This window comes from Andrographis paniculata, unplaced genomic scaffold (genome assembly GCF_009805555.1).
Source record: "Andrographis paniculata isolate CXL003 unplaced genomic scaffold, ASM980555v1 Contig34END, whole genome shotgun sequence".
Taxonomy (NCBI): Eukaryota; Viridiplantae; Streptophyta; class Magnoliopsida; order Lamiales; family Acanthaceae; genus Andrographis; species Andrographis paniculata.
In genome coordinates, this window is record NW_026137567.1 from 3727462 (window position 1) to 3744940 (window position 17479).

Consider the following 17479-nt stretch of genomic DNA (forward strand, 5'->3'; position numbering starts at 1 on the left):
ATATATTATAAAATTTTAAAAAACCTCTTTAATAATATAAGATGAAGGGAGTATAATATTAATATTAAAAAATTTATGTACTCCATCCGTCCCATAATTAGGTATCTTTTTATTTTTTGTACGTAAATATTAGTATTATATTATAATGTAGTAGGAATAAAATAGAAATGACTAAAATAACTTGATTAGCATGGTGTAATATAAAAATAATGGTATTTGCGTAATATATTGTAAGTTGTAAGGGTATTTGTAATGTGAGGTAGATAATACAAAAATTATTAAAAAAATAAATAGATACTTTGTTATAAAGACAAACAAAAATGTAAAAGATAAATACTTTGCTATTGGACGAAAAGAATATAAAAAATAAGCGAGATCATCTTGCAACATGAGATGGGGAGAATGAAAAAAAAATAAAAGAAAAATACATGGTTGAGCATCCCAACGCGCTCTCCAAATTTAGTCGGCAAAATTCCATAAGGGATGACCTGGCGGTGTAGGGGTTGGACTTGTGATCGTGAGGTCATGTGTTCAAACCTCCGACATCTTAGGTCACCTGCCACACATAGTTCGTTTAGTGTGATTTTTCCGTCGAGTCTGGTTTGCAAGGTATTAAGTTCGACCGGGAGTTTACCCAATGCACACTTTCGGGTCATCTAAATATATTTTCATTTTTTTTATTTAATTTTTTTTTTGTTTTTTTAAATAAAAGAAAATACTATTTTTCTATTTTTTTAATAAAAAAATAAATTCTTTTATTTTTACATATATTTTTTCAAATCTGTGCATCGATACGGACTGAGTAATACTGATAATAAATAAAAATAAGAAAAAGTAAAATTAGCGACTGAGAATCTGACGTAGGCCCGATTGGCCCATTCCGCACATGAACACTACGGGGACATCTAACTAATTCTCCCACGCGCTCAATTCGACTGTGAAAACAACCGCCTCACTTCAGTCGTCGATGAGGAGCGTGAGATGCACGTGCACACCTAATGGGCTCCACACCGTAATTAAGATGTCGACATCATCGATTGACGGGTACGGACCTTTCAACACATTTAGACAAAAATATTACGGGATATGAGGCAATGCGGCAGACGCCGTTACAGACTTTGCACAGAAGTCGTTACATTTTAATGTATATATTTAATTGGTACACTCTTCCGTTTTTAATAAATTTTGTAGTAATTAAAAATAATAAAAAATTTCGATATTTTTTTTTTTAATTTTATTTATAAAATAATTGTATAGATAATAATATATTTGTAATTAAATAAAGTTAATGAATTTTTTTTATATTAATTTATAATTAATTTTTTTAAAATAGAAAATGAATATTTATAAATGGAATAGACAGAAAAAATAAATAAAAAATGACACTTTAAATGGGAACTGAGAGAGTAAGGTTTTTGGGTTATACTCATAGTTTTTTATTTTAAATACTAATTTTAATACTCCCTCCGTCCACTTACAATGTTTACATGTTTTTATTTTAGGATGTCCAATTACAAATTTAACATTTCATTAAATAACCTGTTTTTTCCACAAATACCCTTACTTTACATCACATCATTGCTTTTACACAAAAAAAAAAGTAAGGGCAAAAATATCATTACACTACTTTTAACTACTCACTGTAATTAAAATACTATTATTTCTTAAATACCGCGCCAAAAGTAAATGTAAACATTGTAAGTGGATGGAGGGAGTATTATATTCTATTTAAAGGTAATAATACTTACTTCATCCTAATTCAAAGTATTTTTTTTATTATTATTTTTCGTTTGTTCAACTTCAAACTATCATTTCTAATTTTAAAAAAATTAATCATACACTTATACCAAAATACTATTATACATGCAATTACTTTATACATCAAATCAAAGAGTAAAAATGATAAAAATTCTTACACACTTTCACTAACTAATAAAATACTATTATTTCTTAATCTACTATAAAACTCCAAAATGCTCATTCGATTTGAAATGAAGTGAGTATATCTTTAAGCCGTCGGCGGCTACAGTGCTGAATTTTACTGTACTGAAAAACACATAGTGTCTGTTTGGCAGCACATGGTATTACTACATACAACACACAATATATGTTAATATAATACAAATCCATCTCATGAACAAAGACCACATACTATAGTCTCAACAGCACCTCGTGTGCTGTCTAAAAACACTCAGTATTATTACAGATAAAATATTGTATATATTAATAAAATATAAATACATGACATAAACTAACAGCACATATTATAATTTCATACAATATACACAATAGTTGATGTTAGCACATAATATACTCTAAAACAACACTTATTATTAAAAAAAAAAAAATAGCACATACTTTTATTATACACAACATATGTTGTATATAATAATATTGTATATTGTTTGTACATATAACACGTGTAAGTTGATTTTTTAAAATCATTACCCTAAGTAGCCTCTTTAAGAAATTGTAAAAATTAAATAATTATTATATAAAAGATCTTTTATTTTTGTATTTTCTTTGGTTGTTTAAGAGGAAAAAATTGAATGATTTTGTAGGTAGAGTTTCAAATTAAATAATTAATATATATATATAAATTTGTGTTCTTTCGTGCGTTTTATTATAAATTTTTACTATTAAATTTTTCTTTTTCAAAAATCAAATTAAATAATTAATTTTCTTTTTCATACTATTATATTACAAATCTATTTTACATTCAAAATATTACATCAATATCTATTTATATCACATCAAATAATCATTCAAAAATTCAAACAAAAAATTAAACTTATAAACATACTCGAGTGTGTTTAAATTTTTTACTTTAATCATATTTTACTTTAATTATGTTGTTCTTATTATTTTTAATATGCATAATATAATATCAATGGGCGAAGGTAGATACTGAAGCTTTGATTGAGCCCAAGGCCACGATAAACAATTAAATTTAATTTCTACGTATGCCTAAAAAAATGGTCGATTTAAATAACCAGAAATTATTTATGCTAAATAATGATTTGTTGCGGTATTTCATACAAAATATATTTTTTTTAAAGGTTTTCATTTGTTAATAATTTGCTATGAGTTGGACTAGTATCGGCAATATTCATTTCTCTACTTAATTTCGAGGTATTATATAGCCTTCCTATGAAATGGATTGGCTAGTAATAATTGGCCCTGATTTGAGGCCCAGTCCAGGCCCAATCACCATGATCCAATCAACCAAAAATGTTCGACACAAAAAAAATCTCCATTCGGCCCAAAAGCCCATTATAGGCTCAAGGACCAACAGGCCCCCAGCCCAATCCAAACCAAACCATACTTATGTCTTAAAAACTTAATAATTTTAATTTATATAATTAATTTAATCAAGGCATAAGTATAACGCTGAATTTAAAAAATTTAAGATTGCAATGCCCGAGATTGGAGTTATAAGAGATTTAACCAAATGAAATGATCAAGCTCTGAAGTGTCTTGTTTTGTAGTTGTTGTTAGTACGCGTTTATATAATATATTAAATAAAAAATAATTAGTTAATTTAATTATATTAATTTATTTTAAATATACTGTCATTCAAATTTATTCTATTTTTTTTTTGTTATCTAAATTTAATTTTATTTCTTCTAGTAAAAAAATACTCCCTTCGTCCCAGATACCGTGTCTGCTGCACTGTAGATATGGTATTTTAAGAGGGTGTAATTAATAGATAATTAAGAATGTATTAGTGAAAATAATTAAACTATAATATAAATAATTATAAATTAAGATTAAGATAAATAATTAGTTTAATTAAAAATAAAATAAAATTAAAAAATTTAAAATGAGATTAAAGTGTGTAATTATTTTCCAAAAAAAAAATGACATGGTATATGGTATGTGGGACAGACACAACGGCAACGTGTATATGATATCTGGGACGGAAGGAGTACTATTTATTTTTATTTTTTACCCTAAAACATAAAATTTTGTATTTTTATCTATTTTTTTTTTAAATCTTTGCCCGGTTAAATGAACACAATTGGACGAGGGAGATAATATAAATAATACAAAATCAAGATGAACTTAATATTAAAACAAAATAGATGGTGCCCCAAATTTAATTATAGATTGCACAATATGTAAAACAATGTCTTGATATTTTCTCTATATGCTACTAAATTAATCTCTATATATATATAAAAGAGATCAGTATGGGGTCCATCATATCAAATTTTTTTTGTCAAATTTTTTAATTTTTTGATTTTTTAATAAAATAAATATGTATTAAATATCATTAAGTATATCATAATTAATAAAATTATAATTAATATATTTTTAAATATAATAAAATAATTGATTTAATTTTATGATTAAAGTAAATTATAATTTTGTCTATTTATACCCCTAATTATATATAAAAGAGATCGGTGTGGATCACTCCACCAAATCTTTTTTTGTCAAACTTTTTGATTTTTTTTTATTATTTTTGATTTTTTAATAAAATAAATATGTATTAAATATCATTAAGTATATCATAATTAATAAAATTATAATTAATACATTTTTAAATATAATAAAATAATTTATTTAAGTTTATGATTAAAGTAAATTATAATTTTGTCTATTTATACCCCTAATTAAGGCTATTGAAAATGTAATAACTTTGAAATATAATTTTATTTATTTTTATAATTAAAATAATTATTTTAATAATCAATAAAATTAAAACTATCATTAATTATATTTTGTAATCTTAATATATATAAAAACGCAAATAAGTTTCATAATTATATAGTTTTTCTTTATTTTTTAATTCTTAAAAAAATTTAAAATTAATTTAATATTTTTTTTTAATTTTTATTTCTAATTTTTTCATTATAATTGATATTAAATAATTATATTAATTGATATAGTTATAATTGATAATTTATAAAATTATAATTAATTATGATAATTTGAAAATATATTTTAATTATATGTATAAAAAATGGATCTCATATCAATGTATTGTTTCTTTCTATTTTTATTTTTTTAAAAATAAATTTATATTAAATATTCATAATATATATACCATAGTAATATACATAGAAAATTTATAATTATCACAATCAATATATATAATTTGATAATATAATATAATATATATATAGAATATTTCTTTTATTTTAAAACTAAATAATTGATTTTATTTCATAATATTTGAAGTACTAATTTATTTTAAATTTTTTTTTACCTATTTATCTATATAAAAAAAAAATCTAACTCATACCATTTTTTTTTCTCACTATTAGTTTTTTAATTAAAAAAAAATTTATACTATTCAATTAAATATTCATAATTAATATACCATAACAATATACTTAATAATAATAATACTATTAATGATAATTATAATACTAATTAATGATATTAAAAATGAATTACTATTATTTTTAAAATTTTGGAAATTTTTAATAAATTTAAAACTAATGTAATATTCTAATCAAAATATATAATTAATGTTAATTATACTCATAATTAATAATTTTTAAATTTTTAAACTTTTATTCATTTTATAACTAATTTTTTAAAAAAATATTTTAAACATGCAGATTAATTATAATTATATTTGTAATTAACACATATCTTTTTAAATAATTAAATTTTATTAAACATAATTAAATTTATTATGAGTAAAATTAATTCTGACATTTATGATTGGAAGTTACCAAATATTAAGGACGTCAATTACGATCAATTAACGTCGGCATTAATGACGAATTTGATGAGAACCCAATGTCTATAAAAGACCATATCTTCACCCCATTTCAATCACACATCAACTTCTCGTCCTTTCATCCTCTCAATTTTCTTCATTTTTCCGATAATATTTTTTCAGCGAGTTTCCAGTTAATATTTAAATAACGTTTTTATTTTCCTTCACCACCCAATATAGTTGTTTTTTCCCTGCATTTTAATAATCGGAGTTCCAAAATGTTGTGATGCCACCTAATCTGAAGATGATGCTTCATATTAACGTATAATTTACTTATACTATATTATTTTATTTTTATTTTGTACTGTGTATAAATAATTTCATATAATTTTGTGTTTACAGATATTTTTGTATTATTTATTTTTAGGTAATTCATATATTAGTTTATATTTAATAATAAAATTAAAATTTAAAATGGATTTATTTTTATTTGCAATATTAATTATATTTTTGTATTATGCAGATTGCCCCCACATGACAAGATCAGTTTCTTATCCATTTCGGTCGCTTGTTCTGTAATTCTCTTAGTTTTTAGAAAATATTTTTCCTGTGAGTTTTTCTTCAATTTTTTGACAAAGTTTTTCTCTTCTTAGCCACAAAAACAGTTTTTTCCCTTAATTTTAGTTGATTGAAGTTCCAAAATATTGAGATTGTATCTAATCCAAAGATGATACAATAGTTTAAAGTATAATTTATTTATAATATTTTATTTTGTACTTTGTATATTAATTTCTATTTAATAATAAAATTACAATCAAATTGATTTATTTTTATTTATAATATATGTATTATATTATTAATACTTTTTCATTTAAATTAAAATTTCTCATTTATTTTAAATAAAAATAAAAATATTGATGATTTAATGGAGTTCTTATAATTTTATTCAAATATATTTGCGTATATATAAATTTTCAATAAATTTATACAATTTTTTTATTTTATTTCTTTATTTTTGATATTTTTATTAAAATAAATTTATATTAAATATCCATAATTAATATACCATAACTAACATATTTAACAAACTATAATTAATACAATCAAGAAATATTTTATAAATATAAAAGTTGATAAAATTATTAAGAATTTGATCCTATATATAGAATACTTATCTATTCAATTTAAAATTAAATAATAAATTTGAATTTAAAAAATAAATTTGCTATTATACATATATATATTAATTACATAACTATTGATTACATAAATTCTAATTTTTAATTTTTAAGAGAAAAGAATAGATGTGTTCTTTTAATAAAAATTTAAAGAAAACATAAAAAAAAAAATATATAAAAATATTTGATGAACAAAAAATAAAATATAAAAATGCCTGTATCGGTTTCCCACTAGTTATATGTAATGAAAATTTTCCATTTTTAATATTTATTATCGGTTAATCTCCGCCTATATTCTCATTTATTATTAATCAGATTTGGAAAAATATCAATTTTTTCTTTTTTTGCTTTAAAATTTCACAGACATTAACAATAAAAATCTAATATAGCAAATTTAATTAAATGTGATCGCTCAAATTTATGATCCTGCCATTATATAATCAACATTTGCAATACATTTTTTTTTTTTTAACAATTACATTAAAAAAGAAAAATTAATTTTATCATTTAAAATTTTCCACTAAACACATATTTACACCATATTAAAATTTTATTTCATTTTTTAAATCATTGACCAACCTGAAACGCAATCCCAAATTATAAAACAATTGGTTTGTATTTGAAGTTTGACTTTGAATATTAATTTAAATAGTATTTTAATTTAATATTTTATAAACAATCGTAATATATTTTGAATAATAAAAAATTTGGTTTGAAATACATACCAAAAACCCTTTGGTAGTTTGCAAATAACATTAATACATAATCTTCAGATTAGAATTTGCGATTCTATCGATTAATAATCATTAGAAACTCAATCAATGTTATCTACATTCCATTGTCGAGCATTAATCAGTTGCCTTTTTTTCACATTCACTCCTTTGCTTATATATATTATGTGTGTATGCGATTAATAATATAATATAGTATATTCCATAACCATATTTACATTTTCTTCATAAATTCAACACAGCCAGGTAAAATGATTTTGTTGCTTAATTTCATGTTCAATAGATGTTCAGACATACAATGTGGTTCTGTAATAACAAAAATTTGCAGGTTTTTTTTTTTGAGATACGATGAGCAGCATGAGGTATATAGATTTGTCGATCATGGGGCTTGGAGTGATCATTTCTCTACAACTTTTTCATATTGCCTACTCTCAGCTGGACGAGATTATAGAAGGGTGAGTTGGTTTAAATAGTCGATAAGTTTCTAGTTTATAAATAGAGTTTTTGTTTGACACTTGATTCATGTCGACTTTCATCGAATGGTATATATTAAGTTGTCAAGACTTTAGTTATGAATTTGTGAAATGGGATTTTGAAATTGAGTTTGAGATTGATGATCTTTCTTTCTTTTTTTTTTTTTTTTTTTATTTTGGGTAGCTTTTATTTACCCCTGAAATATAATTTACTTTTCTGCCTACTATGACATGTATTTATATAAGTACATACCAAAGTTTTGGATAATCAGACATGATTATTATGTATTGGCATTAATGTATAATTTCATCTGGATTGCAAACTTCAGGCAATTGCTGATGGAAAAACAAATCGAAGCTTCTGCCGCATATCGGTCTCAAAAGAACACCGATCATGTAAATTATTATTAGTGTAACTTTTTATTTATTTTTCGATTCATTTCAGAAGATATACCATGTCTGTAAATTGTTTTTTCATTCACTCCCTTAGGCTATTTCAATGCGATTAATTCGAGGTTCCATTACATATGTTGCATATCAAAATCTTGTAACACATAACTTATGTACTATGTTCCATTGCATATATTGCAGGTTGTAATAAGCAATGGGATTGTTAACTTAACATTGACGGTGCCAGAAGGTTATGTTTCGAGCATATCATACAAAGGGAGTGACAACTTGCTCAGTACCCAAAATCACGAAGATAATAGAGGGTGCGTGTGCGCACTAGTAATTAGCTCAATTTTAGATAATTTTTACTATAAACATTAATTCGAGCTACGAATATTTGTAGGTATTGGGATATGACTTGGACAACCGAAGGCAGTGGCGATAGGAAAGATAAGTAAGTTGTGTTCTTCAACATAATCATACTTTTTCATTGGCAAAAGACATATATAGATCATAAATTGTAATAGCCATTATACGAAAATCATTCATAGTGCAAAACATATATATATATATATTTGAAGAATATCACTGGAAGAAAAAAATATTTTTTGTAATGAAATATTTTTATCCTTAAATTTATTTTTTTCGTTACTAATGATATTAAAGGCGGAATTGATAACAGAATATATTAAATTTTATTCCTAAAGTTCACGTAACTAACATCATCTGTGTCTAATTTTCGTTACAAATATGTTAATATTATTATTATTTTGTAGTGAAATTAAGACATTATGTGTTACATGAAGATTTGTAGGTACAAGCTACAAGATTTTAGTGCAAAACGAGAAGCAAACCGAAATTTCGTTTACAAGGAAATGGTCAAATGGCAGCGAAGATGCTCCTCTAAACATTGACAAAAGGTTAAGAACTTCGAATCAATAATTTTTTATGCATATATACCATTTTCGCCTATTGAGCATTTGAATGATTTAGCAGATTTGTGTTGATGAAAGATTCTCCGGGATTCTATACATATACCCTAGTCGAGCATTTGGAAGGATGGCCTGCTTTTAGAATCCAAGAAGCAAGAATTGTGTTGAAATATCAAGAAAAGTACTTGCACATACTACCCCTATATAATTTGTTTCATTAGTAGATCCTTATACAGATTGATAGTATATGTGCTTTTCTTACATATATGATTATGAATTATTTATTACATATGTTAGGTTTAATTACATGGCTGTTTCGGATTCAAGACGACGCTTTATGCCAACACCCGAAGATCGTGATGAAGGAAGGTGTCAAAGTCTAGCTTTTAAAGAGGCTGTTCTCTTGACGAATCCATTGGAGAACGACTTCAAAGGAGAGGTACTTGTTGCATTTATTTGTCAGTATAACTTGATAATTAAGTAAAATGTATCACTATCTTGTAAAAGTCATTTTGGCATCGGAGATGTTGTACTAAGTTCGTGCTAATTTTAGTATATTGCCCCTTCTTTCTATGCTAATATACTAAACTTGTTGCTTATTTGGTATTGTGTCCATCACACCAAAATGACTTTTATGGGGTAGTGTATGAATACAACTTCTTGATTTCATTTTGGGATTAAGATGATACAACTATGGTTGAAGTGCGATGTGTGATTTAGGCGACACCTTTTAACTTATTTCGCGCAAAGATATTTTCAATAAATTTTTAAATATACACCTTGTACATTTGCATTATAGGTCGACGATAAGTACCACTACTCATCCGAAAACTATAAAAACAAGGTTCATGGATGGGTAGGTGATGGAGTTGGTGTTTGGATGATAACTCCGAGCAATGAGTTTCGCGGTGGAGGGCCATTCAAACAAGACCTTACATCACATGTCGGTCCAACAATGCTCAACGTACGTATTTTCATTTAACAAACTTCTCAACACGAGCAAATATGTGTTCTTATATCGATATTCTCTCTAACTATTTTAATAAAAGTTTTAGAGTATGCAAAAATCAAGAAAAACAAAAAAAATCTAGAAGTTCTTTACATTCTTTTTTCGAGTTTGGTTTCAATTTTTCTGATATACTTCACTACTTTTTATTTTCACTAACAAGCTCTTTGTGGCATGAATAGATGTTCACTAGCACACATTACGCCGGAGAATCTTTAGCCGTCGATATCCAAAGTTCCGAGAACTGGAAAAAGGTTTGGGGTCCTGTGTTTGTCTATCTCAATTCAAACTCTCCAGAAAAAGAAAATCTTTCCCAACTTTGGGATGATGCTAAAGAAAGGGTATTCACTAACATTTTTTATGATCATTTGAAGCTCAAACAAAATAAAACCTCACAAGTTATAACATTTTGTCTAATTTTTCTGTATATGTAATTGATTAGGCTCAAATGGAGGCAGATCATTGGCCATATGCTTTTCCACTCTCCAATGATTATCTTAAGTCGAACCAAAGAGGAACCCTAAAGGGCCAAATACTCGTGAATGATTGGTGTGTGCATAAATATATACATAAGTGTAATCTAGGGTTTATTAGGGTTTTCAAAATTTCTTCGATTAAATGAATTTAATTTGAAATTTAAATATGTTTGTTTTGCATTAGGTTTCGAAACAAGAGTGCCGTACCAGCAACATCAGCATACGTTGGTTTGGCCCGAGGGGGAGGCCTAGGATCATGGCAATATGAAAATAAGGTTAAAAATTCGAATATACACACATATATATATATGATAAGAGTTCTCCATTCTTATAATTCATGTCTAAATATTGCATAGGGTTCTAACTATAATTACAGGGCTATCAATTTTGGACACAAGCCGATGATGCCGGAAATTTCATTATAAAGAATGTGATACCTGGAACATACACCTTGTATGCATCTATTCCGGGGATCATTGGAGATTTCAAGTATTATTTAAACATCACCATTAAAGCAGGATCACAAGTTCAAGAAAAAAATATTGTTTTTAAAGCTCTGAGGAATGGTCCCACATTATGGGAGATCGGCATTCCTGATCGAACCGCGGCTGAGTTTTTCATCCCCGACTCAATATATAAAGTCCACAAATATCCACCACCACTTGAAAAGTTCGATCAATTCACAATTGATATTCATATATGATCAATGTCATGTGGTATTTATTGTTTTAGTCCTACATATATCTAAGCTTTCTTCTATGCACAATTTACAGGTTTAAAGAGTATGGGTTATGGACAAAATACACCGATCTTTTTCCCAAGGATGACCTAGAATTCACTGTCGGAAAAAGCGATTACGAACGGGATTGGTTTTTCGCGCAAGTTAATAGGTATGAACTACGAATCAACAGTTCAAATTCAGTGCTGGATCTGTTTTGTGAGAAGAAATAATAATTTTTGAAGAGAATCTTGAAGATTGAATAGTGACAAAATTGCTAGCTCAAGTAGCACATTAGTGAGCGATCAATGTTTGTTGATTGATCTAACAGGCAATCTGGAAAACAGTTCGAAGCAACAGTTTGGAAAATTGTGTTCGAGCTCAAACATGTTAACAAACAAGCAAGCTACACTCTTTGGCTAGCAGTAGCAGGAGCTCATGGTGCAGAAATCCAAGTAAGAATATTCATTCAATATACTACTTTACTCCCAAACTTTTGAGGGTTTTGATTATCATACAAAATTTTAGATGATATAGAAATCAGTACAAATTTATAGATAGAAGAATGAAAACAATAAATTATGTTCAATATAAAAATCTGTTAAAATTTAGACAAATCTCAAATACTTTAGATATATTGTTTTTTATTATATGGTGGTGAAATCATGCTGGATAATTATAAATTATATATATATATATTAATACTATTAATTAATTATATAAATTAAAAGTAATTAAAATATTAAGTATTCAACACAATATTGAATAAAAATCTGTCTAACATGTGATCTGTACTGTTATTATGTTACATTCGCTATATATAATTACATATATGTTACCTTTGCTACATATAATTACATATAGATACAAATCATGACCACACCATAAAATCATCTCTTACCGAATAGGAATAATATAAATTTTAATTGAAAGAGTTGTTGATATAATGTTAATGAATATATAAGTTTTTTAATGTAATATGAAATGAAAAAATAAGTATATAACTATGATATCTTTTAATAGCATAGTATGGTGTTTGAGTATCTCTCACTTCTAAAAAAAACAAAATGATTTTATATTTTCATTTGTTCATTAAGGTTTCAACAAAGTATCCATATGCTTGATGTTTAGTCTTGTATATTAATTTTGATTTTAGATTTTGGGTTTTTGCTTGAATAATAATTTTGATGTGATTTTTCTATGAAAACTAATATATATATATATATATATATTTATACGAAATCATAGTAATTTTGATATCATTTTTAAGAATAAATAAATAAATATTTATACGAAACCACGAACAATATAATACATAGTAAAGAAAGTTAAATCAAACTCCTAAGGGAACAAAACCAAAACTCCTTAAATATATATTCTTCTACCTCTTTTGTCTCGCTCGAAATACTAATTTCTGTATATATATATACAGCAAAACCCGCTTTCATATTTTTAATATACAGATTTGTGTAATGTTTTTTAAGGTACGGATTAATACTCCAAGTTCGCGCCCTCTTTTTTCGACTGGATTGATAGGCCAAGAAAACATAATAGCAAGGTCTGGTATTCATGGGATGTACAGATTATACAGCATTGTCATTCCAGGAAATCTTCTCGTCGATGGAGTGAATACAATATTTTTGAGACAAACTCGGGCTCTCGGACCCTTCCAAGCCGTCATGTATGATTACATTCGTCTTGAAGGACCAGCTGCCTAAAAGTGTATGAACATAAGTTGATCCTCTTAATTATGTATCCTACTCTTTTAATGATTAAAGAACATACAGTTTGCATTATTTCATTCAATTTTGAGCTTGATCATATGACATGTATTTTGCTTTTCATATGCACGATTATAATTATTTATATTATAGGATAATTATTTTCACTAATATATTCTTAATTATCTACTAATTACAGTCCTCCTAAAATATCGTGTCTACGTTGCAGCAGACACGGTATGTGGGACGGAGAGAGTATATAAGTAACATGGCATAAAATGACGACTTAGAGCATTATATCACAATAGTTGAAAGAAAAAACGTTTTCATTTAATGAGTTGTCCGGATACCTTTTGTGATCTAAGTGTTTTTTCATCCAAACATATAGAATAATACTTCCTCCCTCGAAGGTCACATTTATTGTATTTAACATTAAAAATATTTTTATATTTGTATAAATTTTAGTACAAATGTTTCTATTAGTATTATAAGACACTAACAGAGGTATTTTTATAAGTTTTTTTTTTTTAATTTATACTACGTTTTGATATAATAATTAATATTCAAAAATAAACTAAATAAAACTCTTAGAGCCGGGCGAATGTAGCAGCTTTTTCTCTCTTCGCACGGGAAGAGAATAAAAAAGAAAAAAAGCATGGATGTTACCTCAACTTTACCAGGTCTGACTCTGTGTACCTCGATTGTACATTATACTTTTGACAAAAAAAGAAAATACTTTAATTAAGTGTGAAACCTTCTGTACCATCACCATTGTGTTTGCTCTTTAATAAACTCGGATCCTTGTGCAACAAATTGCTTCAAATTCAATAGTAACCAAAAGCACAACATAGCATACAAAGTAACATATACTTTCTTCGTTCAATTTCTATTATTTTAAAGTATATTTATACGGGTTTTTAGGTTATTTTATTTTTATTATAAATTAACAAATTTGTCCTTAAATGTATGGTAGAAATTAAAAGTAATACACGAATGAAGGATAAAAATGTAAAATTTATGTTTAAAAAATGAAATAGGACAATAGTTGTTAGACATTCCAAATAAAAAAGTAGGATATTAATTTGTAGACGGATGGAGTATATTATTAGCTATATATACCCCTTAATTTAATTATCTACTTGAAAACTTTGTCGAGGCCGTTCACCATACCAATTCGACGACGACTTACAAACACTCCTTCAAACATTAATTATTCCGAAGAGATATATATATATATATATATAAATGTGTTCTAAGGGCATTTAGGACGTCCCTCTTGAGTCTTCCAGTTGTTGTAGCAAGGGCAGGTCTGCTTGTTGCCGTAAGTCCCCGGCGGCACACAAAGGCACGTTGTGCAGCATTTATGGCAGAAGAACATGCACGGCTTCCGGTGGGACGTCGCCGAGCACCGGTACGTGCATCGCGCCTTGCAATCTACATTTGTTTAGGAATTTGAATTTTTAGTTGAAATTTAAACAATAAAAAAAAAAATTGAATTAAAACAGTGTATGATATCGTACAAATAGTTGTTTATATAATATTTTGAATCTAAAATTAATTGTTAGTGTAATATAAAAAAATATATATATAGGTATTTGATTTGATATTTTTTTTTTAGTAAAAATTTTGAAAATTTGTCAAAACAACTACTCCCTCTGTCCCCCGCTAGCTATAGCGTCTCATTTACTGTAGACAACGGTGATATAATTGGTAAATAATTAAGAATCTATTAGTAAAAATAATTATTCTATAATAAAAATAATTTTAGATTAAGATTAAAACAATCAGTCTAAATAAAATTAAAAATATTTAATATGCTATTAAGTGTATAATTCTTTTGAAAAAAAAAAGTGACAAAATATGTGGATGGACTGAAATGAAAATGTGAACACGTAAGTGGACAGAGGGAGTAATAAATACCTTGAGGGCGAAGCCGACTGTATCCCTGACAAGAGGTGAAAGCAAATCGATGTTAATCAACTCGATCGTAACTAAATTAATATATATATATATATTAAATTTAAAAATCAGTTGCAGAAACTGACCTGAACAACGTCAGTGAAAGCACCCATTAGAAGCATGACTGCCATAACCATCAAGAACACACTTTTGTTGCAGGGTCGACAACTAGCCATGATCGATGATATATCTCTTTCTTTCTTTCTTTCTTGTTCTTGCAATATATGATCACACTAAAAATCTTGTCTTGGTGATGAAATAATTAATAGATCATATTCTGTGCCCAAATCTGTATTTAATTAATTTATAGGGAGAAAAAAGTGTAATTGGAAATTAGAAAGCAATATTTTAAGGCGTTGATTTGGGGAAGTTAAATTTGGACAATATGATGGGTGTAAAAGAATGTCCATCTTTTTGGATTTGGTTTTGTGGACGCGGAAACGTCGCCGTATTTGGTGTGCTAATTTAATTTTAATATTTTTAAAAAATTAATTTGATCACATTAAAGCTGTCTACCTTTGACCTTTGCCCATGTTAGTTGTGTCCTTCCTCCCTCCTTTTTTTTTTTTTTTTTTTTTTTTTTTTTTTTTTTTAAACAATTATCACAATGAAAGTCCTAACCCTTGACCTTTGTTCAATAATCAAATTAATCCTTTTATAGCACCAAATTAATTTCTAGAACACATCCCTTGCATATTATTAGATTTGTCAATTTGTCAAAACCTACCGTGTTAAATTTAAAATTCAATATTACGATGAATAGTACACAATGTGTCAATGAACAGTACGTGATATTACTACTTATCGTACATCATTTATATTAATATAATACAAATACAATACATAAATTAACAACACATGATATAATATTATTTAATTTTAACGCATAATATATTCTTATATAACACACATTGTATATTTTTATTACACACAACAAATCCTTCCCAACTCACAATACACTGTGTGTTCTTGTTATTTCATTACAATTTTATTTTTTTCAATACAACACACTTCTTACAAATAAAGAATGTGTTGTATAATTCATATGGTAGGTATACAAACTTTGTTAAATAAAAATATTTACTATCTATGTATTTTATATTCCCTCCGTCCGAAAAGAAGTGTCTTGAAAGTTAGCACAAGAATTAAAAAATAATAATATTTAATTGAAAGTGATATAAAGTAGAATGTAAATGACTAAAATGCCCTTGTTTTTTTTTTTAAGGATTTTAAAGAGTACGTTTAGAGTAATAATTAGATATAGTATGGAAAAGTAGGAATAATTTTGTTATAAAATAGAGACCACGGCTATTAAATAAGGAAACAAGACAATTATTTTAGAACAGACAAAAATAAAAAAACAAGACAAATCTTTTGGGACGGAGGGAGTATGTGCATATTAGTTCAGCGTTGATTTTCCAATCATTCAGTTTTAGATGATATTTAAAATACAATCCTATATGTATTTTTTTTTTCTTTTTGGATAATTCATGATTTGCTGATCCAGCCCGGTTGGAATCGGACAAGGCTTTCTGTAGGGATCCCAATCTACAAAACACCAAATACAAAGGAGGCGATTGTAAGGGGAAGAAAATGACGAAGGCCTTGGTGTGACTTGCTTTGTCGAGCGTCAGAGTGTTAGATTTGACCGAGAGGTTTATCCAGTGCCTGTTTTCGATAGCAACTGCGGATTCCACATCATAAAAAAATAAAAATAAAAATGATGAAAGCGGATAAGAAGACGAAAGAACTAACTCGTTACTCAATTAGATTTGTCACATTTCTTGGACTGTTCTTTTGTGGATTTTAGTATATGATTTTAATTCAAAATCTTTTTTCTTTTAAAAAATATCATATCAAGCAATTATTTTTTTATTTTTTTATATTATACTACAAATTTATTTTACTTTCAAAACATCACGTTAACCTCTATTTATATCACATTAAACAACTATTTAAATTTAATTTTTTATTATTCAAAAATCAAAACCCAAAAACTAAAAACCAAAAACAAATCCACCCTAAGTTTATTGGACTTAGAAAAAAAAATATATTATTTTTTTAATTTATTTTTTTATTCTATTAAAATTGACATAACCCAGCCCATTGTGAAACAAGCCCAATACAAAAATCTAATTCAGTCCAGAGTCATATTAAGCTCTTCGTCCAACTAAGAAATATACATTAACTTTTGGCTCGAAATTTAAAAAATAATAGT

At 26.5% G+C, this 17479-nt stretch overlaps 2 protein-coding genes across 2 annotated transcripts; one reads left to right on the forward strand and one right to left on the reverse strand.

Annotated features, from left to right (window-relative positions):
* The first annotated feature begins 7967 nt into the window (after nt 1–7967).
* LOC127248504 (uncharacterized) lies at nt 7968–13299 on the forward strand. The gene is made up of 15 exons (XM_051270866.1): nt 7968–8041; nt 8389–8455; nt 8651–8772; nt 8853–8903; nt 9256–9369; nt 9446–9562; nt 9679–9820; nt 10181–10345; nt 10570–10728; nt 10830–10936; nt 11048–11138; nt 11240–11532; nt 11637–11753; nt 11913–12036; nt 13066–13299. The coding sequence occupies exons 1-15, from the start codon at nt 7968–7970 to the stop codon at nt 13297–13299; spliced, it is 1977 nt and encodes a 658-aa protein (XP_051126823.1).
* A 1048-nt stretch (nt 13300–14347) lies between these two features.
* Nucleotides 14348–15588, reverse strand: LOC127248783 (protein RSI-1). The gene is made up of 3 exons (XM_051271306.1): nt 15348–15588; nt 15223–15247; nt 14348–14736 (listed from the first exon to the last, which is right to left on the reverse strand). Exons 1-3 carry the CDS (start codon nt 15435–15437, stop codon nt 14555–14557), a joined length of 297 nt encoding a protein of 98 aa, XP_051127263.1. The 5' UTR covers nt 15438–15588; the 3' UTR covers nt 14348–14554.
* Nucleotides 15589–17479: the final 1891 nt, after the last annotated feature.